At 40.9% G+C, this 26,435-nt stretch overlaps 1 protein-coding gene across 2 annotated transcripts in view; it reads left to right on the forward strand.

The window, feature by feature from the left end:
* Positions 1 to 26,435, forward strand: part of ACSM2B (acyl-CoA synthetase medium chain family member 2B) — a 50,789-nt gene that overhangs the window by 17,452 nt on the left and 6,902 nt on the right. Inside the window, exons 7-13 of one of the 2 annotated variants that reach the window (XM_012104196.4) lie at positions 418 to 497; positions 712 to 835; positions 1,999 to 2,079; positions 3,208 to 3,309; positions 4,762 to 4,889; positions 5,012 to 5,111; positions 6,111 to 6,230. In XM_012104196.4, coding sequence (XP_011959586.2) covers positions 418 to 497; positions 712 to 835; positions 1,999 to 2,079; positions 3,208 to 3,309; positions 4,762 to 4,889; positions 5,012 to 5,111; positions 6,111 to 6,230 — 735 coding nt within the window. The remainder of the gene's footprint in view (positions 1 to 417; positions 498 to 711; positions 836 to 1,998; positions 2,080 to 3,207; positions 3,310 to 4,761; positions 4,890 to 5,011; positions 5,112 to 6,110; positions 6,231 to 26,435) is intronic. The other variant, XM_042240485.2, reaches the window with a different exon arrangement.

Raw genomic sequence — 26,435 nt, forward strand, 5'->3', positions numbered from 1 at the left:
CATGATATTGAATGGGTTGCCTTGGAAATGAACAGAGATCATTAACCTATTGTAAAACTAGTCTAAGGAGTTTCAAGACTTAACCTCCACCAGTTAAGACCACATGGTTGTTTTGTAATAGCAGCTAATCCTCCTTTGGTGACTGGAGGTGTATATAATTCTAGAGGTGAGTGGGACAGCCAGTCAATTGCCAGGAAGAAGCAGCCTGATTTGACCAAAAAACAACTGTGCTCGACTTTTTTCTGTAATAAAAAAGTGCAATCATTTATCTGTCATTTTTGGTTTGAGGGTTCATGAAAATCAGGTTCATTTGGCCTGAAGTAGATGCATTAAAGAAGCTAAGCTTTAAGTCTACAGCTTCATGGACCATACCCATAACCACTGTGCTACTGATTAATTTCAACTCTCTTCTTCCAGGTTCTGTCCAGCTATCCAATTAACTACATGATAGGCGCACCCCTTGTTTATCGGATGTTGCTACTACAGGACCTTTCCAGGTGATGGGGATTTTGGGGTTAAGAGCCTCTGGTCTATTGGCCATACCTTGCCTCTGTGACATACACGTATGTGTATTTATGTGACCCTCTGAGCATGCATAGCCCCTAATAAGTCAACCTCATTGTCAAAGCACCTAGAATCCAGCTCTAGGCTTAAGCAAAGTCTGGTTCAAGGGAGGCTCAGAAGAACACTGATCTCTCTTCTTTTCCTCAGTTACAAGTTCCCACATCTAAAGTGTTGCTTCAGTGGCGGGGAGACCCTCCTTCCAGACACTCTGGAAAAATGGAAGATCCAAACAGGACTGGACATCCTAGAATTCTATGGCCAGACAGAAACGGTAGGAAACTTGCTCTAGGAAACCATGGGCTGGTGAAACTCATGAGTTTCAAAGGCTCTTTGATAAAGATATGAGCCACCATTTATCATATACTTATTCAATAAATATAAATATTTATTAAGCACCTACTATGGGGGAGATATTGGCGATTCAGCAGAAATAAAACAGACAAAGTTCCTGCTCTCATGGAAATTACATTCTAGCGGTCATGGGGTAGAAAGATATGAACAGATAAATGACATGCCAGATGGTGAAAAGTTCTGCAGAGACAGGTGAAGCAGGTAAGGTGAAGAGAGGTGGGATAATGGCCTAGTGTTTCAGGTGGTGTCATCAGGAGAGTCCTCTATAGCGGGGGAATGTTTTGGCAGAGACTTGAGTTTATTACATGTGTCAAGCAAATGTCAAGCTGCTCAGACTGAAGTAAGAGATGGAGAAGAGAACCCACTAAGACCCCCGCCCCCATCTCATCTGCTGAGATATCTTCTTGGAACTTTTGGGGTCCCTTGAGCTCAATGTGGACTCATGTTGCTCCATACTATGCCACTTATCAAAACAACCTGGGGAATACTTCCCCCAACTTTTTTCCCCAGTGTTCTTACTTTGACTCTCAGTACTTATTGCCTCTTCCTCTATACTCTTCTATCCACATCCTTTTATGGTTAATGGGTCCCCTGAACCATTAGAGCTCCTGAGAGGGCTCATGGCAGCACCGTGATGTGGAAGAATATTACAAGTGTGGGTGAGGACAATGGAGTTACAGCTGGGCTTCTAGCAGTTCACAGGAGACCAGGTCTGGGGATGCTCCTTTGGACACCAAGATCTCCATAGGAGAATATTCATCTCAGGATTCAAGCAGAGCTCTCCTCATGGAAGAGAATTCAATCCCACACTGTATTAAAGGATTTTGGTATCCATAGTCCCTATTAAAGTGTGACCCCTCTGAAGAGATTGCAATGCATTAATTAATAGTTGTTAGTTCCTCTTCCCTGTGGCAAGGTCAATCAGAAGCTTTTCAAATACTTTAGTGAAACCTCTAGGATTTCAAAGGGAACAAGCCAGAGAAAAGGGAGAGAGGGAGCTACCAAACATGAACCAATTACAGGACTGTGTTAGGACCTGCTCTGCTGAATCTTTTTTACCAATCTGTCTACTACTTTCCACAGGGACTCACTTGCAGAGTTTCCAAGACAATGAAAATCAAACCTGGCTACCTGGGAACTGCAATTCCCCATTATGATGTGCAGGTTTGTTAGGGGTATTAAGGAGGGAGGGTACATATATGTATATACTTTTTCAGCAATTTACTTATTACATTGTCCAAAAATAATAGACTATAAAAATATTAAAATAAAATTTAAAAAGGAGGATGGGAGGAGGGAAGAAAGGAGGATAGGGAGAAAGGAAGTTATTCATATTCTAATCATCCAGGAAAAACCACTTTGAACAGCTAGAAAATTAGTTAGCTAGTTAGTTATATAAATATACACATTTTGAAAGAAAAATAGGGATGAATTTTGACATACAATTTTGTGACTTAATTTTATCACTAAGTAATCTTGGGTGGCCATCTTTTCAGGTAAATTAATACCTATCTACAGCATAATTTTTAATTACCACATAGCAATAGATAGTATGGTTCCACCACTCTTACTGCCTTTTGTTAGTTAATAGACAATTTCTAAAATTTTCGCTAGTAAAATCAACACTACAATGAATATGCCATAGCTAAAATTTTGCTTCTATCCTTTATTATTCTTTGGGCTAAATTCTAAGATATAGAACTTATCTATATGTGTCTATGTTTATATATATGCATATGTATTTAAAGTATAACAATTTACATTCTAGTCAGTGTTATGTGTAATTACCTGATCCCTGATATCTATGATAATCATTTATGAAGACTACTTTTTAGTATATTAATTAATTCTCACATAATTTGGTGAAATAAGCTATTATTATCTCTCTTTCACAGATGAAGACACTGAGACATAGAACTTAGGTAACACAAAGTCAACTAATAAAGTATCAGAGTCATAATTTGAACTTTAATCTATCTGATGTCCAAGTCTGTGAGCCTCAAAAATAATATATAAGAAGTAAAGAAGTATAGTGCCATTATACTTCATGAACTCCTAAAACTACAAGTATCTTCCCAAGATCATCTGGTCCAGTCTCACTAAGGGGTTGTACCTAAACTGTTTCAGACAAATGGATTAAAGATTTGGGCTTAAAGTTCTTGGCTCCTCTTGGTTTCCAACTCTTTTCAGTCACCACTAGAGTAAGATGATCTATTTGATCAGCTCTTCATGTTGCCATTCAAGCTGTCTATTGTTATGCAAACCATTCTTCCAATCTACTTCTTCCTCCAGGTAATAGATGAGAAGGGCAATGTCCTGCCACCTGGCACAGAAGGAGATGTGGGCATCAGAGTCAAACCCATCAGACCTATAGGCATCTTTTCTGGCTATGTGGTGAGGAAAGCTTGCTCATCCCCCTCTGTCTCCTAGTGCAAATAGTGGGTTCTGAGAGGCATGAGGGTAGTTCCCACCTCCCAAGAAGCATTGGTAAGAAATAGGGACAAAGGGACAAAGGACAAAAAGTGTCTAGGAATGAGCACTTTGCCTAGCAAAAAGCCTAGTTATTCACTCCTGCTTTTCTTAGCCTATCGTTAAGATTCCAGTTGATGAATTGTCTTTCTCACAGTAACCCTTTTCCACTTCCAAGAGCTGTTTTATGATAGAAAGTTTATTGCCCCTGAATTATATAGAGCAGCATTCTTCCAAGGGCAGTACTGCCCCCTCTCTCAAGTACCATGCCCCTGCTCTATGCCAATGATCTCCTCTAGAGCCATGCAAGATGCTTTACACTAAGATTTCACCATAAGTTAGAAGAATTCCTATCTTCAGATCTTGAAATATTAAAAATAGGTGACCCTCAGATCCAACTGCCCCACTCTATGGGTGAAAATGGTGAAGTCAGAGTTTACAAGACTCATTCAAGTCCACCACAGTGAACAATGGGCAGGGACTTCTGACACCAAGATGATTAAATAATAAAGTAAATAATCCAAAAGTTACAGTCGCTGCCATTTATTGCAAGCTTACCACATGGCAAGCACTCTCCTAAAGAAGTTTATATACTTTAAACTTGTTTAATCCTTTCAATTACCCCTTGAAGTCCTTGGGCCCAAATTACTTGAGTTTAAAATACTGCCTTACTAATTGCTGTGTGATCTTGGACAAGTTACTGATCTCTCACACCTCAGTTTCCTCAGATTCTCTTGCTTTTTCAGATCTTTAATACCCTAACTTCCAAATGAAGGAGTTAGGCTATGAATTCCATATACCACCTTTTAACCCAGAGATCAAACATCAACTCTAAAGCTCATACCCCTACCCTTGAACAAAATATAGAGATATTCTGACAAAGGGCAAACCTCAATTGTTTTCTCTGCTCATAAACAGGTACTTCAATTGAACAGAGGGGTTCAGCCATTACAGAAATATGCACATTGACCCAAGTCCAGACAGCTTGTTGATGTATCTCTAGAACTTTCATATCTAACAATCTGGACCCAAGAAAAATGTCTAATAAATCTTGATGCCCTTGAATGGTGTCATGGGGTGGAGCAGGGGTTAGGCTGACCACTAAAGGAAAGGTTGAATCCATTGGGGGACAGGCCCTAGAGCATGGGCAAATGGATTCATTAATATTAGCCATCAAACTGGACCCCAGAGGAGTAAGTGAGAGACTCTGGGTGGAATAAATAAAAGGAGAAGTGCCAATTCCACCTGTTCAGGAAAGTCCTACCATGTGTAGTAATTCAAGTTGTAAAATGAACAATCTGCACTCTGGTGATGGCAGGCCTAGGGCAGAGGATTTAGGCTTTTCAGGTATAATGACTGTCTTTCTGTGATCACCAGGACAATATTGAGAAGACAGAAGCCAACATCAGAGGGGATTTTTGGGTCCTGGGTGACCGGGCAATCAAGGATCAAGATGGATATTTCCAATTCATGGGAAGAACAGATGATATCATTAACTCCAGTGGGTAAGCTTGGTTTCAGGGCAGGAAAAGGGTAATCCAGTTCTATATTCTGTCTGATTCTAGACTTCTGAGCTGAGCTAGAGGTTGAGTGTCCAGTCTTCTCTGAAAGATAGGTTTTTCTACAGGTACCGGATTGGGCCCTCAGAAGTGGAGAACGCACTGATGGAGCACCCTGCTGTGGTTGAGACAGCTGTAGTAAGCAGCCCGGATCCCATTCGAGGAGAGGTGATGGGGGAACTGTGGCCTGGGGAGGGTGTACAGATGGTAGTTAAGAGTATGAACTCTGGAGCTAGACTGTCTGGGCCTAAACCTTAGCCCTGCTGCTTACTAGCTGTGTATCCCTGGACAAGTTATTTAGCCTTTCTGTCTCAATTTAACCATATGCAAGATGCAAAGCTGTTGTGAGGATTAAATGTGTTAATATTTGTAAAGTGCTTGAAACAAAGTCTGACCTGTAATAAGTACTATACAAAGTCTATCATTTGGGGCTGCAGATATTCTATCCTGTTTGGCATTTGAATCAGAATCTATTCCCTGACTAGAACAGAGGAGGAATTTAAGCCAAGATAGAGCCTTTGAGGCATGCGGTTTTTAGTGAGAGGAAGAGAGGAAGAAAGGCCCCTATAATGCCAAGGTTAATGAAATAAGCCCAGATGAAATCTAGAAGAGCTTGTGTATGTGAAGGAAAATTTAAGGTGGAAAGACATGGGTTGATGTCCAGGGTGAAAACTGATAATATCATACACCTGGCAGGTGTGGGAAATACCATAGGCTCAAAACCCTGGGTGCCAAGCACTGAGCTAAGCCATACTGTATATGATTTCTTTTCATTTCCCATGAATTAAATATGGAAGTTGGATCTCTATTTTATAGGTTGGCAAACTAGCTTGGAGAGGTTAAACAAATCTTTTAGGTTTAATGTTCCCAGCCTTTATTTTCCTCTCTTCTAACTAACTTTTTCCCATCACACTCTATTGTCCCTGGGATATGAGGTAATCCTGGTCTCAATCTACAGTCCTACATGCTCATCAATAAACAACTTGAGAGAGAGTTGGAATCTTGGCCATGATTGTCCCCAGGTCCTACTTTTCCCTTGCCCCAGATATCTGGAGGTGCAAATGAGGGGATATAAAGGTGGTGGCTGTGGTGGAAGTCTTGACATTGATTATCCCAGGGGATAACGATGCACTCTGATCATTCTCTGGGCCTTCATCCTTGCTGTAGGTAGTGAAGGCATTTGTGGTTTTGGCCCCACACTTTCTGTCCCATGACCCAGACGAGCTCACCAAGGAGCTGCAACAGCATGTGAAGTCAGTGACAGCCCCATACAAGTACCCGAGGAAGGTAAGGCCTCTGGATTCCCATGTCCTTCCCCCTTTATGTAGGGATGGAGATATGGTTTTCCTCTTGTAGTTCTCTTTTTCAGGGTGAGGACCAAGCCTTTACTCTAAAGTTCTGCCTGATTATGACCAAGAAAATCCAAAAAGACAGTCCAGTAACTGCCTAGATGCCTGAAAATTGGCCTTTAATTCACTCTGAATTGAAACTCAGATTCTCCCATGGGAACAAGTTCTAGCCAATATCTGGTCCATATCCCTACACTTGGCATTGAGGTCTTGCTATATTTTTCAAGATTCTCTCATTTGCAAGTGACAGAAATTCAATCTGAAGTGTATTGCTCACACAGTTGTAAAGTCCAAGGTTGGGGAAGCTTTGTTGCGGCTGATAACAATCATTAAGATGGTGTGGTCAGGGATGTCTTTCTTCATCCCTTAACTCTTCTTTGTTCTGTATCGGCTTCATTTCTTGAATTGTGCTCCCTGTGAGATAGTCCCCAGGAGCCCCAAACAGTTTTAGCAGCTTAGATAATCTCAGTAGAAAAAAAGCATCTTTTCCCTCAAAGGCACCAGAAAAAGTCTTCAAGTTCATTCTCACTGGACCAGTTTAGGTTATGTGCCCATGATTAAACCAATCTTTATAACCAGAGGAATGGGCACTCTGATTTGCCAGTTCTGAGTCATGTAATCAGCCCTGAGCAAGTACAAGAAGGATGGGAGAGAGGGCTGCCCTAGACCCCTGATATGGACTCAGTGAGCTCACCACAATAAAAAGGAACTGCTCTTACCAGAAAAGGTAAAGAACATAGAATACATTCTCCCTGTTTTCAGCTATTTTTACACTGGGGCAAGAAACTAAGGCATGGAGATTGATGTAGAAATGGGTATCCCAGGTTTTGGAGCTGGGTACAAGATAGAAGCTTGCTGAAGGGAATGAAAAAAGCATTTATGTGTCTGGAGTAGACACAAACACACAAAGACACTATACTTTTTAAGTGGTAAGACTTACACATCTCAGATTCTTAGGTAACCCAGATTTTCACTGATGCTTTGTCAACACAGGCTAATTACCATGTGTGGGTTTTCTGAGAGGCAAACTCTGGGAAGGAACTTAACATGCTAAGGTTTATTAGGGAGTGCTTTGGGATCAACACAAGGGGAAGGAAGCAGAAGGGAAGAGAGAGGTGTTTGCTGTTGTTCATTTGCTCAGTCATGTCGACTCTTTATGATCCCATGGACTGCAGCACACCAGGCTTCCCTGTCCTTCACCATCTCCCAGAGTTTGCTCAAACTCATGTCCATCGAGTCGGTGATGCCATCCCAACCATCTCATCCTCTGATATCCCCTTCTCCTCTTGCCTTCAATCTTTCCCAGAATCAGGGTCTTTTCCAATGAATCCAATGAGTCTTCACATCAGGTGGGCAAAGTATTGGAACTTCAGCTTCAGCATCAGTCCTTCCAATGAATATTCAGTATTTATTTCCTTTAGGATTGACTGGTTTGATCTCCTTGCTGTCCAAGGGAGTCTCAAGAGTCTTCTCTAGCACCACAGTTCAAAAGCCTCAATTTTTCATCACTCAGCCTTCTTTATGGTCCAACTCTCACATCCATTCATGACTACTGGAATAATCATAGCTTTGACTGTATGGACCTTTGTTGGCAAAGTGATGTCTCTGCTTTTTAAGACACTGGTTAATTTTGTTATAGCTTTTCTTCCAAGGAGCAAGTGTTTTTTAATTTCATGGCTGCAGTCCCCATCTGCAGTGATTTTGGAGCCCAAGTTAATAAAGTCACTGTTTCCATTTTTTCTCCATCTATTTGCCCTGAAGTGATGGGACCAGAATGTTGTGTTTTGAATGTTGAGTTTTAAGCCAGCTTTTTCACTCTCCTCTTCCACCTTCATCAAGAGACTCTTAGTTCCTCTTTGCTTTCTGCCATTATGGTGGTGTTATCTGCATATCTGAGATTATTGATATTTCTCCTGGCAATCTTGATTCCAGCTTGAGCTTCATCCAGCTCAGCATTTCGCATGATGTACTTTGCATATAAGTGAAATAAGCAGGATGACAATACACAGCCTTGTCATACTCCTTTCCCAGTTTTGAACTGGTCCATTCTTCCATGTTCAGTTCTAACTGTTGCTTCTTGACCCACATTCAGGTTTCTCAGGAGGCAGGTAAGGTGGTCTGGTATTCCTGTCTCTTTAAGAATCTTCCAGTGTGTTGTGATCTACACAGTCAAAGTCTTTAGCATAGTTAATGAAGCAGAAGTAGATGTTTTTCCGGAATTCTCTTGCTTTCTCTATGATACAACAGATGTTGCCAATTTGACCTCTGATTCCTCTGCCTTTTCTAAACCTAACTTATATGTCTGGAACTTCTCAGTTCATGTACTGCTGAAGCCTAGCTTGAAGGCTTTTGAGCATTACCTTCCTGGCATGAGAAATAAGAGCAATCATGTGATAGTTTGACCATTTCTTGGCATTACCCTTCTTTGGGATTGGAATGAAAACTAATCTTTTCCAGTCCTGTGGCTACTGCTGAGTTGTCGATTTGCTGGAATATTGAATGCAGCCTTTTCACAGCATCATCTTTTAAGATTTGAAATAGCTCGGCTGGAATTCCATCACCTTGACTAGCTTTGTTCGTACTAATGCTTCCTAAGGCCCACTTGACTTCACACTCCAGGATTTCTGGCTCTAGGTGAGTGATCACACCATCATGGTTATCTGGGTCATGAAGACCTTTTTTGTATAGTTCTTCTGTGTATTCTTGCCCTTTTCTTAATATCTTCTGCTTCTGTTAGGTCCATGTTGTTTCCGTACTTTATTTTGTCAATCTTGGCAAGAAACTTTCCCTTGGCATCTCTGATTTTCTGGAAGAGATCTCTAGTCTTTCCCATTTTTCACCCCAGACTGTCCAGCAAAAATGGGTTTATTTGACAGCAGCAAAGACTGAAATTCAGAGTCTTGAACTATGGCAAGCCATGTGCAAGGAAAGGAGGTTTCTTTTGAAGAGAAGAAAGGGAAATTAACAAGGCTATAGTAAACAGAGTATCCAGGGGAGGAACTGAAAGTTCAAAGTATAGTGTCTTTTCATTGGCTGAGTTCTGACAATCTCTCATTGGCAAGAAGAGGAGGTTAAGATTTACTGGAATTGAAGCAAATGACATCCGATAAGAAAGCTTTCCCAAGATATTTGGACCAGTCTGGTAGAAGGCTGTCACCAAAGCTTTGATGATGACATACTATTTCAAATGAGCCTCAATTTCTATGAACTTAATAACATATGGATTTATTTATTTTTATAAATTTATTCATTTTAATTGGAGGCTAATTACTTTACAGTATTGTAGTGATTTTGCCATATATTTCCATGAATCAGCCACGGGTGTACATGTGTTCCCCATCCTGAACCCCTTTCCAACCTCCCTCCCCATCCCATCCCTCTGGGTCATCCCAGTGCACCAGCCCCGAGCACCCCGACTGGCGATCCATTACACATATGATAATATACATGTTTCAATGCCATTCTCCCAAATCATCCCACCCTCACCCTCTCCCACAGAGTCCAAAAGACTGTTCTATACATCTGTGTCTCTTTTGCTGTCTCGCATATAGGGTTATAATTTCCATCTTTCTAAATTCCATATGTATGCATTAGTATACTGTATTGATGTTTTTTCTTTCTGGCTTACTTCACTCTATAATAGGCTCCAGTTTCATCCACCTCATTAGAACTGATTCAAATGTATTCTTTTTAATGGCTGAGTAATATTCCATTGTGTATATGTACGACAGCTTTCTTATCCATTGTCTGCTGATAGACATCTAGGTTGCTTCCATGTCCTGGTTATTATAAATAGTGCTGCAATCAGCATTGGGGTACACGTGTCTCTTTCAGTTCTGGTTTCCTCAGTGTGTATGTCCAGCAGTGGGATTGCTGGGTCATATGGCATTTCTATTTCCAGTTTTTAAAGGAATCTCCACACTGTTCTCCATAGTGGCTGTACTAGTTTGCATTTCCACCAACAGTGTAAGAGGGTTCCCTTTTCTCTACACCCTCTCCAGCATTTATTGTTTGTATACTTTTGGATAGAAGCCATTCTGACTGGCATGAAATGGTACCTCACTGTGGTTTTGATTTGCGTTTCTCTGATAATGAGTGATGTTGAGCATCTTTTCATGTGTTTGTTAGCCATCTGTATGTCTTCTTTGGAGAAATGTTTGTTTAGTTCTTTGGCCCACTTTTTGATTGGGTCATTTATTTTTCTGGAATTGAGCTGCATTAGTTGCTTGTATATTTTTGAGATTAATTCTTTGTCAGTTACTTCGTTTGCTATTATTTTCTCCCATTCTGAAGGCTGTCTTTTCACCTTGCTTATAGTTTCCTTTGTTGTGCAAAAGCTTTTAAGTTTAATTAGATCCCATTTGTTTATTTTTTGTTGTTGTTTGTTTTTTTATTTTAATTTTTTTTTTTACTTTACAATACTGTATTGGTTTTGCCATACATTGACTTGAATCCACCACAGGTGTACATGAGTTCCCAACCCTGAACCCCCCTCCCATCACCCTCCCCATATCATCTCTCTGGGTCATCCTAGAGCACCAGCCCCAAGCATCCTGTATCCTGTATCGAACCTAGGCTAGCAATTCATTTCTTACATGATAGTATACATGTTTCAATGCCATTCTCACAAATCATCCCACCCTCTCCCTCTCCCACAGAGTCCAAAAGTCTGTTCTTTACATCTGTGTCTCTTTGCTGTCTCGCATACAGGGTTATCATTACCATCTTTCTAAATTCCATATATCTGTGTTAGTATACTGTATTGATGTTTTTCTTTCTGGCTTACTTCACTCTGTATAATCAGCTCCAGTTTCATCCACCATTAGGTCCCATTTGTTTATTTTTGTTTTTGTTTCCAATATTCTGGGAGGTGGGTCATAGAGGGTCCTGCTGAAGTTTACGTCAGAGAGTATTTTGCCTATGTTTTCCTCTAGGAGTTTTATAGTTTCTGGTCTTATGTTTAGATCTTTAATCCATTTTGAGTTTATTTTTGTGTATGGTGTTAGAAAGCGATCTAGTTTCATTCTTTTACAAGTGGTTGACCAGTTTTCCCAGCACCACTTGTTAAAGAGATAGTCTTTTCTCCATTGTATATTCTTGCCTCTTTTGTCAAAGATAAGGTGTCCATAGGTGTGTGGATTTATCTCTGTCCTTTCTATTTTGTTCCACTGATCTATATTTCTGTCTTTGTGCCAGTACCATACTCTCTTGATGACTGTAGCTTTGTAGTAGAGCCTGAAGTCAGGCAGGTTGATTCCTCCAGTTCCATTCTTCTTTCTCAAGATTGCTTTGGCTATTCAAGGTTTTTCATATTTCCATACAAATTATAAAATTATTTGTTCTAGTTTTGTGAAAAATACCGTTGGTAGCTTGATAGGGATTGCATTGAATCTGTAGATTGCTTTGGGTAGTATACTCATTTTCACTATATTGATTCTTCCAATCCATGAACATGATATATTTCTCCATCTATTTGTGTCCTCTGTTTTCTTTCACCAGTGTTTTGTAGTTTTTTATATATAGGTCTTTTGTTTCTTTAGGTAGATATATTCCGAAGTATTTTATTCTTTTCATTGCAACGGTGAATGGGATTGTTTCCTCAATTTCTCTTTCTATTTTCTCATTGTTAGTGTATAAATGCAAGGGATTTCTGTGTGTTAATTTTATATCCTGCAACTTTACTATATTCATTGATTAGCTCTAATAATTTTCTGGTAGAGTCTTTACGGTTTTCTATGTAGAGGATCGTGTCATCTGCAAACAATGAAAGTTTTACTTCTTCTTTTCCAATCTGAATTCATTTTATTTCTTTTCTGGCTCTGATTGCTGTGGCTAAAACTCCCAAAACTATGTTGAATAGTAGTGGTGAGAGTGGGCACCCTTGTCTTATTCCTGGCTTTAGGGGAAATGCTTTCAATTTTTCACCATTGAGGATAGTGTTTGCTGTGGGTTTGTCATATATAGCTTTTATTATGTTGAGGTAAGTTCTTTCTATTCCTGCTTTCTGGAGGGCTTTTTATCATAAATGGATGTTGAATTTTGTCGAAGGCCTTCTCTGCATCTGTTGAGATAATCATATGGTTTTTATCTTTCAATTTGTTAATGTTGATGTATTATGTTGATTGATTTGTGGATACTGAAGAATCCTTGCATCCCTAGGATAAAGCCCACTTGGTCATGATGTATGATCTTTTAAATATGTTGTTGGATTCTATTTGCTAGAATTTTGTTAAGGATTTTTGCATCTATGTTCATCAGTGATATTGGCCTGTAGTTTTCTTTTTTTGTGGCATCTCTGTCTGGTTTTGGTATTAGGGTGATGGTGGCCTCATAGAATGAGTTTGGAAGTTTACCTTCCTCTGCAATTTCTGGAAGAGTTTGAGTAGGATAGGTGTTAGCCCTTCTCTAAATTTTTTGGTAGAATTCAGCTTTGCAGCTGTCTGCTTCTGGGCTTTTGTTTGCTGGAAGATTTCTGATTACAGTTTCAATTTCCATGCTTGTGATGGGTCTGTTAAGATTTTCTATTTCTTCCTGGTTCCGTTTTGGAAAGTTGTACTTTTCTAAGAATTTGTCCATTTCTTCCAAGTTGTGCATTTTACTGGCATATAGTTGCTGATAGTAGTCTCTTATGATCCTTTGTATTTCTGTGTTGTCTGCTGTGATCTCTCCATTTTCATTTCTGATTTTGTTGATCTGATTCTTCTCTCTGTTTCTTGATAAGTCTGGCTAATGGTTTGTCAATTTTATTTATCTTCTCAAAGAATTAGCTTTTAGCTTTGTCGATTTTTGCTATGGTCTCCTTTGTTTCTTTTGCATTTATTTCTGCCCTAATTTTAATATTTCTTTCCTTCTACTAATCCAACCAGTCCATCCTAAAGGAGATCAGTCCTGGGTGTTCATCGGAGGGACTGATGTTGAAGCTGAAACTCCAATACTTTGGCCACCTGATGTGAAGAGCTGACTCATTTGAAAACACCCTGATGCTGGGAAAGATTGAGGGCAGGAGGAGAAAGGGACGACAGAGGATGAGATGGTTGGATGGCATCACCGATACAATGGACATGGTTTTGGGTGGACTCGGGAGTTGGTGATGGACAGGAGGCCTGGCGTATTGTGCTTCATGGAGTCGCAAACAGTCGGACACGACTGAATGACTGAACTAAACTAACCCTGGGGTTCTTCATTTCTTCCTTTTCTAGTTGCTTTAAGTGTAGAGTTGGGTTACTTCTTTGACTTTTTTCTTGTTTCTTGAGGTAAGCCTGTACTGCTATGAACCTTTCCCTTAGCACCGCTTTTACAATGTCCCATAGGTTTTGGGTTGTTGTGTTTTCATTTTCATTCACTTCTATGCATATTTTGGTTTCTTTTTTATTTCGTCTGTGATTTGGTGGTTATTCATCAGCGTGTTGTTCAGCCTCCATATGTTGGAAGTTTTAGTAGTTTTTCTCCTGTAATTGACATCTAATCTTGCTGCACTGTGGTCAGAAAAGATGCTTGGAATGATTTCAATGTTTTTGAATTTACCAAGGCTAGATTTATGGCCCAGGATGTGATCTATCCTGGAGAAAGTTTCATGTGCATTTGAGAAAAAGGTTAAATTCATTGTTTTGGGGTGAAATGTCCTATGCTGCTGCTGCTGCTGCTGCTGCTGCTGCTGCTGCTGCTGCGTCACTTTAGTCTTGTCCAACTCTGTGTGACCACATAGATGGCTGCCCACCAAGCTCCGCCCTCCCCGAGATTCTCCAGGAAAGAATACTGGAGTGGGTTGCCATTTCCTTCTCCAATGCATGCTTGCACACTAAGTCACTTCAGTTGTGTCCAACTCTATGCAACCCTATGGACAGCCGTCCACCAGGCTCCTCTGTCTACAGGATTCTCTAGGCAAGAATACTGGAGTGGCTTGCCATTTCCTTCTCCGAAATGTTCTGTAGATATCAGTTCAGTTCAGTGCAGTCGCTCAGTCATGTCCAACTCTTTGCAATCCCATGAATAGCAGCACGCCAGGCCTCCCTGTCCATCACCATCTCCCGGAGTTCACTCAGACTCACGTTCATCGAGTCCGTGATGCCATCCAGCCATCTCATCCTCTGTCGTCCCCTTCTCCTCCTGCCCCCAATCTCTCCCAGCATCAGAGTCTTTTCCAATGAGTCAACTCTTCTCATGAGGTGGCCAAAGTACTGGAGTTTCAGCTTTAGCATCATTCCTTCCAAAGAAATCCCAGGGTTGATCTCCTTCAGGATGGACTGGCTGGATCTCCTTGCAGTCCAAGGGACTCTCAAGAATCTTCTCCAACACCACAGTTCAAAAGCGTCAATTCTTTGGCGCTCAGCCTTCTTCACAGTCCAACTCTCACATCCATACATGACCACAGGAAAAACCATAGCCTTGACTAGACGGACCTTAGTTAGCAAAGTAATGTCTCTGCTTTTGAATATACTATCTAGGTTGGTCATAACTTTTCTTCCAAGGAGTAAACGTCTTTTAGGTCTAACTGGTCTATCGTATCATTTAAAGTTTGTGTTTCCTTGTTAATTTTCTGTTTAGTTGATCTATCCACAGGTGTGAGTGGGGTATTAAAGTCTTCCACTATTATTGTGCTATTGTTAATTTCCCCTTTCATACTTGTAAGCATTTGCCTTACATATCGTGGTGCTCCTATGTTGGGTGCATATATATTTATAATTGTTATATCTTCTTCTTGGATTGATCCTTTAATCATTATGTAGTGTCCTTCTTTGTCTCTTTTCACAGCCTTTATTATAAAGCCTATTTTATCTGATATGAGTATTGCTACTCCTGCTTTCTTTTGGTCTCTATATGCGTGGAATATCTTTTTCCAGTCCTTCAACTTCAGTCTGTATGTGTCCCTTGTTTCGGAGGTGGGTCTCTTGTAGACAACATATATAGCGTCTTATTTTTGTATCCATTCAGCCAGTCTTTGTCTTTTGGGTGGGGCATTCAATCCATTTACATATAAGGTAATTATTGATAAGTATGATCCCATTGCCATTTACTTTGTTGTTTGGGGCTTGAGTTTATACACCTTTTCTGTGTTTCCTGTCTAGAGAAGATTATTTAGCATTTGTTGGAGAGCTGGTTTGGTGTTGTTGAATTCTCTCAGCTTTTGCTTGTCTGTAAAGCTTTTGATTTCTCCTTCATATTTGAATGAGATCCTTGCTGGGTAAAGTAATCTGGATTGTAGGTTTTTCTCTTTCATCACTTTAAGTATGCCCTGCCATTCCTTTCTGGCCTGAAGAGATTCTATTGAAAGATCAGATGTTACCCTCATGGGAATCCCCTTGTGTGTTATTTGTTGTTTCTCCCTTCTACTCTTAATATTTGTTCTTTGTGTTTGATCTTTGTTAATTTGATTAATATGTGTCTTGGGGTGTTTCGCCTTGGGTTTATCCTGTTTGGGAGTCTCTGGGTTTCTTGGACTTGGGTGATTATTTCCTTCCCCATTTTAGGGAAGTTTTCAACTATTATCTCCTCAAGTATTTTCTCATGGTCTTTCTTTTTGTCTTCTTCTTCTGGGACTCCTATGATTCGAATGTTGGGGCATTTAACATTTTCCTAGAGGTCTCTGAGGTTATCCTCATTTCTTTTAATTCTTTTTAATTTTTTCCTCTCTGCTTCATTTATTTCTACCATTCTATCTTCTACCTCACTTATCCTATCTTCTGCCTCCGTTATTCTACTGTTGGTTCCCTCCAGAGTGTTTTTTTAAAATCTAATTTATTGCATTATTCATTATATATTGACTCTTTTTTATTTCTTCTGGGTCCTTGTTAAACATTTCTTGCATCTTCTCAAATCTTGTCTCCAGGCTATTCACCTGTAACTCCATTTTTGTTTTCAAGATTTTGGATCATTTTCACTATCATTATTCTGAATTCTTTTTCAGGTAAATTCCCTATCTCTTCCTCTTTTGTTTGGTTAGGTGGGTATTTATCCTGTTCCTTTACCTGCTGAGTATTTCTCTGCCTTTTCATTTTGTTTATATTGCTGTGTTTGGTGGTGGAGGGGATTTCCATATTCTGGCAGTTTGTGGTTCCTCTTTATTGTGGAGGTTCCTCACTGTGGGTGGGGTTGAACAGGTGGCTTGTCAAGGTTTCTTGGTTAGGGAAGTTTGTGTCTGTGTTCTAGTGGGGGGAGCTGGATTTCTTCTTTCTGGAGTGCAGTGAAGTTTCCAGTAGTGAGTTTTGAGATGCCAGTGGGTTTGGTGTCACTTTGGGCAGTTCCTGGGTTACTGGAGAATTTGTGTGGTATGTCTTGCTATGGAACTTGTTGGCTGTTGGGTGGTGCTTGGTTTCAATGTAAGTATGGAGGCTTTTGGATGAGCTTTTATCAATTAATATTCCCTGGAGTCAGGAGTTCTCTGGTGTTCTCAGGTTTTGAACTTGAGCCTCCTGCCTCTAGATTTCAGTCTTATTCTTATAGTAGCTTCAAGACTTCTCCATCTATACAGCATTGATGATAAAACATCTAGGTTAGTGATGAAAAGTTTCTCCACAGTGAGGGACACCCAGAGAGGTTCACAGAGTTATATGGAGAAGAGAAGAGGGAGGAGGGAAATAGAGGTGACAAGGAGTAGAAGAGGGGGAATCGAAAGGGGAGAGAGCAAGCTAGCCAGTAATCAATTCCTATATGCTCTCCACAGTCTAGACCCCTCAGAGGTGTTCACGAATTTACACAGAGAAGAGAAGAGGGAGGAAGGAGACAGAGGTGATCAGGAGGAGAAAAGGGGGAATCAAAAGGAGAGAGACAGATCCAGCCAGTAATCGGTTCCCTAAGTGTTCTCCACAGCTTGGCACACACAAAGAGATTCACAGAGATGGGTAGAGAAGAGAAGGGGGAGGGAGCGGGTGGAGGCGACCTGGTGGAGAAAAAGGAGAGTCAAAAGGGGGAGAGAGAAATCAAGCCAGTAATCACACTCCCACGTAAAAATGGGTACTGAAGTTTGGGTTCTTAAAGGTACAAAATAGATAACAAATACCAAAAGGCAAAAATTAAAAATCTAAAGTAGAGGTTAGACTCTCAAAAATACAATATTAAAGAAACAAAACAAAGGCACAAACATTATAAAATATATATAAGAAGTTTTCTTTAAACATAGGGTCTTTTTTTTGCAAGGTAATAGTAGATTATAAAAATGAAAATTAAAGGAGTAATAGAGGACTTAAAAATAAAAAGTTTTTTAATTTAAAAAATGATAGTAGTAAAAATATATCTAGGAATTTCTCTGGAGCTGTTGTGGACAGTGTGGGGTCAGTTCAGTTTCAGATAGTTCCTTGATCTGGCTTATACTTCTCAAGATTTATGCTGCTGCTGCTGCTGCTGCTGCTGCTGCTGCTGCTGCTGCTGCTGCTAAATCACTTCAGTCATATCCTACTCTGTGCGACCCCACAGATGGCAGCCCACCAGGCTCCCCTATCCCTGGGATTCTCCAGGCAAGAACACTGGAGTGGGTTGCCATTTCCTTCTCCAATGCATGAAAGTGAAAAGTGAAAGTGAAGACGCTCAGTCGTGTCCAACTCTTAGCAACCCCATGGACTATAGCCTACGAGGCTCCATCCATGGGATTTTCCAGGCAAGAATACTGGAATGGGGTGCCATTGCCTTCTCCATCTCAAGATCTATAGGCCCCTTCTAATGTAGTTGGTGCTAACTACAGGGTTTTAATCTATTGCACCTGTCACTTCTAAAGTGGTTCCCTCTGTTTATTTTAGCTTCTTCTGTTTGTTGATCTCTTCAGTGTTTAATTTCCACCCTGAGACAAGGGGGTGAAGGTGGTCACTTATTTAGGCTCACTTTTCCAGTCGTGCTGTGGGGAGGAAGGAATACCACAAACAAATATCACTGGTGTGTATGGGGAGTCTTCGCAGTGTTTCAGCCACACTGGGTTTGCCCCCACTCATGGTGTGTGTACTTTTCTGGTCTACACTGCTCAGGCTCCAGGTTGCTCTGCCAGAAACTGTCTGAGGCGGGCCCTAGGTTGTGTGCATTTTCCAAGTCTAAGCAACTCAGGTTCAGGTTCTTGAGTACACCCCAAAGGTGCAGATTCAGTTGGGCCTGTGTTTTGTGCCCTTCCCAGGTCTGAGCAGCTCAGGTGACCAGGTGCTTGCTGAGTGCAGTCATACCCAGGTGGCAGTGGGTCTTATCACCTCCCCCATCCCAGCCACTAGGTTTTCTGGGTGTACAATGGGTGTGCCTTCTCAGGTGTGCCGTGTGTCTTTTCTGGGGAGCTGATCTCAGGCTGTGACCCTCTGGGCGGATGTCAACCATTCAGAATCCCAAGAACTCTTGGTTAGCAATGGAGCCTGTTTGCAGTTTGGTAAAGGATGCCTCTCTGGGATCATGATTGACCCTTTCCGGCTCTGGCTGCCTCTCAACCATCCCCCCCACCCCCTTCCTGCTTGTCTCTGGTGGGAATGGGCTGGTCCAAAACCTGCTAGCTCTCCTCTGGTATTTGCTCAGTCCTTTGTTCTGTGAGCGGGCCTGGCAGTGCCTCAAGTTAGGGCTTTTCACAGGATAGTTCTCTCTCTCTCTCTCTATTTTTTTTCTCTCTCTCTCTCTTTTTCTATCTCTCTCTCTGGCTATCTCACAGTTTGAGTTGCTATCTCATGTTAGTTCCCTCAGATTGTCTTCAGGACATTCTGGTCCGGTCCTTACCCTAAGCAATGTAGCCCTTGCCTCCCTGTTCAGCCCCCGCTTGCTGGTGGTGGCTGTGAGTGCTGGGAGTTGCCGTTAGGCACGTAATCTGTGGGTTTTAATTATTTATTTATTTATTTTTCCTTCCAGTTATGTTGCCCTCTGAGATTCCACGATTCCCCACAGACCCTCCAGTAACAGTGTTTCTTGGTGTTTGGAAACTTCTCTTTCAAGACTCCCTTCCTGGGATGGATCTCCATCCCTACCTCTTTGTCTCTCTTTTTATCTTTTATATTTTGTCCTACCTCCTTTTGATGACAATGGGCTGCCTTTCTGGGTGCCTGATGTCCTCTGCCAGCTTTTGGAAGTTGTTTTGTGGAATTTGCTCAGCGTTCAAATGTTCTTTTGATGAATTTGTGGGGGAGAAAGTGGTCTCCCCATCCTATTCCTCTGCCATCTCAGGACCGCCCCCCAACATATGGATTTAATAAACAGAAACTTCAACTAAAATAGAATTGAAAGACCAGAAAGGGAAGTTATTATGAGAGCTTTAGAGGCTCTGGTAGGACTGAGTTTTTATTTAGTTCAAATTAGAGCTATCACTATTTATCAAACCAATAATTATTGAATTTTCAATCTTGTTTTCTTTTTTATGAGGCCAATCATTTGGCTTCTGTAGCAAGTTTTTCTAAATTATCGTTTGGGGAAATACTCTTTGGATCATGACAGCCATGTCATGGTGAAGGGACTTGTGTAACTCAATGAAGCTATGAGCCATGTGTGTAGGGACACCAAGATGGGCGGATCATAGTGAAGTGTTCTAACAAAACGTGGCCTGCTGGGAAAGGAAATGGCAACTCACTCCAATATTCTTGCCTTGAGAACCCCATGAACAGTATGAAAAGGCAGGAAGATATGACACCAGCAGATGAGCACCCCCAGATTGGAAGGTGTCCAATGTGCTACTGGGGAAGAGCAGAGAGCAATTACTAATAGCTCCAGTAAGAAAGAAATGACTGGTCCAAAAAAACAGAAATGATGCTCAGCTCTGGATGTGTTTGGTGGTGAAAGTTAATTCTGATGCTTTAAAGAATAATATTGCATAGGAAACTGGAATGTTAGGTCCATGAATCAAGGTAAATTGGATATGGTCAAGCAGGAGACAATAAGATTGAACATAGGCATCTTATGAATTAGTGAAATAAAATGGATGGGAATGAGTGAATTAAAATCAGATGAACATTATATCTATAACTGTGGGCAAAAATCCCTTAAAAGAAATGGGGTAGCACTCATAGTCAACAGAAGAGTCCAAAATGCAGCGCTTGGGTGCAGTCTCAAAAAACAACAGAATGATCTTCTTTCATTTCCAAAGCAAGCCATTCAACATCACAGTAACCAAGTTTATGTCCCAACCTTTATGCCAAAGAAGCTGAAGTTGAACAGTTCTATGAAGGCCTACAACACCTTCTAGAAATGATACCAAAAAGATGTCCTTTTCATCATAGGGGACTGGAATGCAAAAGTAGGAAGTTGTGAGATACCTGGATTAACAGGCAAGTATGGCCTTGGAGAACAAAATGAAGCAGGGCAAAGGCTAACAGAGTTTTAGCATGAAAACATGTTGGTAATGGCAATGCCAATTTCCAACACATGAGCCAAATCTGCACAGAGATATCACCAAATGGCCAATACTGAAATCAGATTAACAATATTCTTTGCATCCAAAAATGGAGAAGCTCTATACTGTAAAAAAAAAAAAAAAAAAAAAAAGACCTGAAGCTGATTGTGACTCAGATCATGAGCTCCTTATTGCAAAATTCAGGTTTAAATTGAAGTAGGGAACATTTAAGCCATTCAGGTATGACCTAAATCAAATCCCTTATGATTCTAAGTGGAGGTGATGAATAGATTTAAGGGACTAGATCTCATACACAGAATGCCTGAAGAACTATGGACAGAGGTTTGTAACATTGTACAGGAGGCAGTGACCAAAAGCATCCCAAAGCAAAAGAAATGCAGGAAGGCAAAGTGGTTGTCTGCGGAGGCTTTACAAGTAGCTGAGGAAAGAAGTGAAAGGCAAGGGAGAAGGGAAAGATGAATGTAGATTGAATGCAGACTTTGGGAGAACAGCAAGGAGAGATAAGAAAGCCTTAAGTGAATAATGCAAAGAAACAGAGGAAAACATAGAATGGGAAAGACTAGTGATCTCTTCAATTTTCTTGAAGAGATCAAGGGAACATTTAATGCAAGGATGCCATGATAAAGGAGAGAAATGGTAGGGACCTAAGAGAAGCAGCAGAGGAGATTAAAAAGAGGTGACAAGAATACACAGAACTATACTAAAAAGGTCATAATGACCCAGATAACCACAATGGTGGTCACTCACCTAGAGCCAGTCACCCTCGAATGTGAAGTCAGGTGGCCCTTAGGAAGCATCACTACAAACAAAGCTAGTGGAGGTGATGGAATTCCAGTTGAGCTCTTTCAAATCCTGAAAGATGATGCTGTGAAAGTGCTGCACTCAATATGCCAACAAATTTGGAAAACTCAGCAGTGGCCACAGGACTAGAAAAGTTCAGTTTTCATTCCAGTCCCAAAGAAGGGCAATGCCAAAAATGTTTAAACTACTGTAAGATTGCTCTCATTTCACGTGCTAGCAAGTTTATGCTCAAAAACCTTCAAGCTAGGCTTCAACAGTACATGAACCAAGAACTTTCAAAAGTACAATATGGGTTTAGAAAAAGCAGAAGAACTAGAGATTAAATTGCCAACACTTGTCGGAACATGGAGAAAACAAGAGAGTTCCAGAAAAACACTACTTCGGCTTCACTGACTATGCTAAAGGCTTTATGTGGATCACAACAAACTGTGAAAAATTCTTAAAGAGATGGGAGTACCAGACCACCTCACCTGTCTCCTGAGAAACTTGTTTGCTGGTCAAGCAGAAATAGTTAGTACTGGACATGGAACAACAGACTGATTCAAAATTGGGAAAGGAGCATGCCAAAGCTGTATATTGTCACCCAACTTATTTAACTTATACGCAAAATACATTATGTGAAATCCTGGGCTGGATGAATCACAAGCTGGAATCAAGGTTGCTAGAAAAAATAGCAACAAATTTAGATATGCAGATTATACCACTCTAATGGCAGAAAGTGAAGAGGAACTAGAGTCTCCTGGGGAGAGAGAAAAAGCTGGCTTAAAACTCAACAGTCAAAAAAGTAGGATCAAGTCCCATCACCTCATGGCAAATAGATGGGGGAAAGTGGAAATAGTGACAGATTTAATTTTCTTAGGCTCCAAAATCACTGCAGATGGTGACTACAGCCATGAAATTAAAAGATGCTTGCTCCTTGGAAGAAAAGTTATGACAAACCTGTGCTGTGCTTAGTCACTCAGTCGTGTCCAACTATTTGAGACCTCATGGACTGTAGCCCGCCAGGCTCCTCTGTCCACGAGGCAAGAATACTGGAATGGGTTGTTAAGCCCTCCTTCAGGGGATCTTCCCAATCCAGAAACTGAACCGGGGTCTCCTGCATTGCAGGCAGATTCTTTATCAGCTGAGCTACTCAGGAAGCCCATGACAAACCTAGATAGCATATTAATAAGCAGAGACATCACTTTACTGACAAAGGTCCATATAGTCCAAGCTATGGTTTTTCCCTTAGTCATGTATGGATGTGAGAGTTGGACCATAATGAAGGCTATGTGTGTGCTAGTTGCTTAATCGTGTCTGACTCTTTGCGACCCCATGGACTGTAGCCAGCCAGGTTCATCTGTCCATGGAATTCTCCAGGCAAAAATACTGGAGTGGGTTGCCATTCCCTTCTCCAGGGGATCTTCTTAACCCAGGAATCAAACCCAGGTTTCCTGCATGACAGGAAGATTCTTTACCATCTGAGCCACGAGGGAAGCCCAAGGAAGGCTGCATGGTGAAGAACTGATGCTTTCAAAATGTGGTTCTGGAGAAGACTCTCGAATGTCTCTTGGACTTCAAGGAGATCAAACCAGTCAATCCTAAATGCTATCATTGAAAGGACTGAGTGTTCATTGGAAGGACTGCTCCAATACTTTGGCCATTTGACGTGAAGAGCCAACTCATTGGAAAAGACCTTGATGCTGGAAAAGATTGAAGGCAAGAGAAGAAGGTGGCAGAGGATGAAATGGTTAGATAGCATCACCAACTCAAGAGACATGAATTTGTGCAAACTCTGGGAGATAGTGCAGGACAGAGAAGCCTAGCATGCTGCAGTCCATGGGGTCACAAAAAGTTGGACAAGACTTGTTGAACCACAACAGCAGAACATCTAGAGAACTTGATATCACCCACATCAGCCTTCAGGATTTGTGACAAATCCTAAGTAAAACCCTGAGTCATTATGGTCCAGGTAAATTGCTTTTATTCTCAGATAAGGCAAAAGGTGTTGGCTGGCTTCATCAACTAGAATACTAAAGAATGGACTGCATAAATATTGAAGAATTTGCTCCCAGTGGGAATGGATATTAGTAGTGATGAGGGTTAAGGACAATAGGGTATGGGATAATAATGTTGTTTATTATTTGGAAGTCCTGGACAAATCTCTGCCCTCCTCTTTCAGGTTTTTCCACTGGTAATATAGAAATATGCAAGGGTAAGTCCAAGGAGAAGGAGAAGGAAATGGCAACCCACTCCAGTGTTCTTGCCTGGAGAATCCCAGGGACACGGGAGCCTGGTGGGCTGCCATCTATGGGGTCACACAGAGTCAGACACGACTGAAGCGACTTAGCAGCAGCAGCAGCAGTCCAAAGATAATGTGACTTTGAACCTTTTAATCTTCTATTCAGACGTTATATCTTGCAGAGCTTCTTTACTTTTAGATATTGATTAATTCTGAGAAGAGGTTTTGAGGGATCTATTAGAATCTTGATGGGAGGTGCACTGTGAATTTTGCCAATATCAGGTAGAGATTTTGCTCGTTAGGAAGTTGGGAACCAACCCAACAGGGCAGATGATCTGTGTTTCTAGAATTAGTTGTAGTACCATCAGACACAGAGCAAATAAATCATTCACATAGTTGGCTTCTGTGATGATTACTGTCAAATTCTAGAATTATTGGTTCCCTTTTTTGAGAAAGAAATTCTGATATGATACTTTTCTAAGAAGTATCAGCCTAATAAATGGGTAGGGGTGGAGGCACTAAGGGGGAAAGTATACGTTATTTCTCAACCAGCCTGAACAAAGGGAAATGGATTCAGAGAGAAGAATCTCTTGACATTCATCAGAGATTCCTTTTAATACTCCAAGACAGGGGATGCTTTATAACAGTGTGATTGAGCACTGAGAGTATGGCTCCGGTGTCAGTTAGGACTGGAAGTGTTAGTCGCTCAGTCATGTCCAACTCTTTGCAACCCCATGGATTTTAGCCTGCCAGGCTCCACTGTCTATGGAATTCTCCAGGCCAGAATACTGGAGTGAGTAGCAGTTCCCTTCTTCAGGGGATCTTCCCAATCCAGAGATCATTCAAGCTTTTCCCTATTAACAGTTTTCACCCAATACTGAGCTTGGCATTTACTGATGAGCTGATATAAGTTGGAGAAACCAGATTAAGCTTGAGTGACTATATTAAATTACTCAGCAAATTTGTGAGGATCTTTGGTTACTTTGGGAAAATCTTTGACTATGGCTTATAGTTCTGCTTTAGTTCAAGGAATATAAGAAATTAAGGGTTTAGCTTCTGGATCCTCAGAAGGCTTAATTTTAAAGGAGCAGATATTGATTTATTCAGAGGAAAATAGGGTAGGGAGAATTTTAGGGAAAAGGGAAAGTTTGGTGAGAGAATTAGCAAGGGGGAACTGAAGATATGGAGGAGGTGAGGCAGGCATAGAAGGGAAGGAGGAAGATGGTGCTGTAAGTAGGGCCAGAGGAGGAGGGACTGTGTTAAAGCAATAAGACAGTCCCAGAGACTGAGACTGGGACAAAAAAAGCCAAGGAAGAACAGCCTTAGGCTTCAAAGGGGACTTTATCTTTCTTTGTTTACTTGCTTCAGTTAATTTTAAAATCTGATTTTGCAAAGAGGCAATTTGAGACTCCTGATAACATTTGAAAGTCTTAAAACCAGTTGAAAGAGATATTCCATTCAGTTTTGGAAATTTTAGAGCTGTATTTGTCCAATTTGGTTTTAAGAAAAATAAGTTTGAGGTTTTCAAAAGTTCCCCATCATAACCATTGATATTCTCAATTGTCTTTGATTAAGTCAATTTATATAGTTAGAAATTAGCATGAATGAAGACTGTGGTTTTCAAACATAAACTAGACAAGGGTCCTTGGTGTGTGGGAGGGGCAAGGTGAAAATACTTAGATGACTGGGAATTCTATTTCCCAGAGGTTTTTATGTAGGAAGGAATAATTTTCAAACAGTTGGAACAACTCAAACAATCTTAATTGCCTGAAGGCCTAATGCCAGCTAGTTTTGAGGAACAGTTTGGTCCCTGAACTGAACTGTCTGGTCCCAGAGGAGGTACATCACAAGCAGCTCAGTGCAGTTCCAATAGAACAATCCCTATTCCAAAAGGACTGGGTCAAAGGTCAAGTCTGCACAATTCTGATTAACTAACCCCTGTTCCCAAAGAAGTAGGCTCAAGTCCAGTCAGTTCTAGAAGAAACAGTCCTGGTTTCAAAGAGAATCATGCCAAAGGTTAGCACAGTTCCAACTGGGACAGCCTGATTTTAGTATTAGGCTAAAGTTTCAATGGAGCACCCACACACAGAACAAGGCCTTAACTAGAAAGGATGAAACCTTTAAGTAGAACCTGAATAAAACCTGAGGAGCTTCAAAACACAAAGAAGGTAGAAGCTCAAGCCCAAGAGAAAGACTTATCCTCAAACTCCAGGGCAGAATGTAGAGATGCACTGTTATGTAGTCTTAATAAGGGCTTCAGCCAACTCTATGAGGAGTTCTGAAGCTAGGATAACTTTTCCCAGGGGAAGACAGGAAGAAGGGTCTCTATGCTCATGTAGGTTGGGTTTGGATGCAGGCTGCCCTGGGAAGAGATAACTCTCCTTTATTGCTGCACTCCCCAAGGTGGTTTGGCAGTGGGGGAGTAAGTCTTTCATTCCCGCATCAAAGAATCCATCACACAGAATTTCAACCTCAAACTGATAGTGAGGCATTACAGCAGAGTCTGAAATCAGACTGTTGCATTCAAAATTCATCTCCATTACTTTTCTGAACAATTACTCTGTGCCTCAAATTCCTTATCTGTAAAATGGGCTAGTGGCGTTACACCTTCACAGTTGTTAAGACGAGTTAACATTAATATTTGTAAGGCATAATGCATTTGGAAGAGTGACCAGCACATTAGTAAATAGTTCATAAGTATTTTAAACAGGAGACTAGAAATCCAATCATAATATAAATTTTAAATTGTAACAGTATCTTAGAGGATCAGGTGGAGTGGTACTATCCCACAGTATAACACTATATTATTCAATAGATATGTCTCCTTT

This window comes from Ovis aries, chromosome 24 (genome assembly GCF_016772045.2).
Source record: "Ovis aries strain OAR_USU_Benz2616 breed Rambouillet chromosome 24, ARS-UI_Ramb_v3.0, whole genome shotgun sequence".
NCBI classification, from domain to species: domain Eukaryota; kingdom Metazoa; phylum Chordata; class Mammalia; order Artiodactyla; family Bovidae; genus Ovis; species Ovis aries.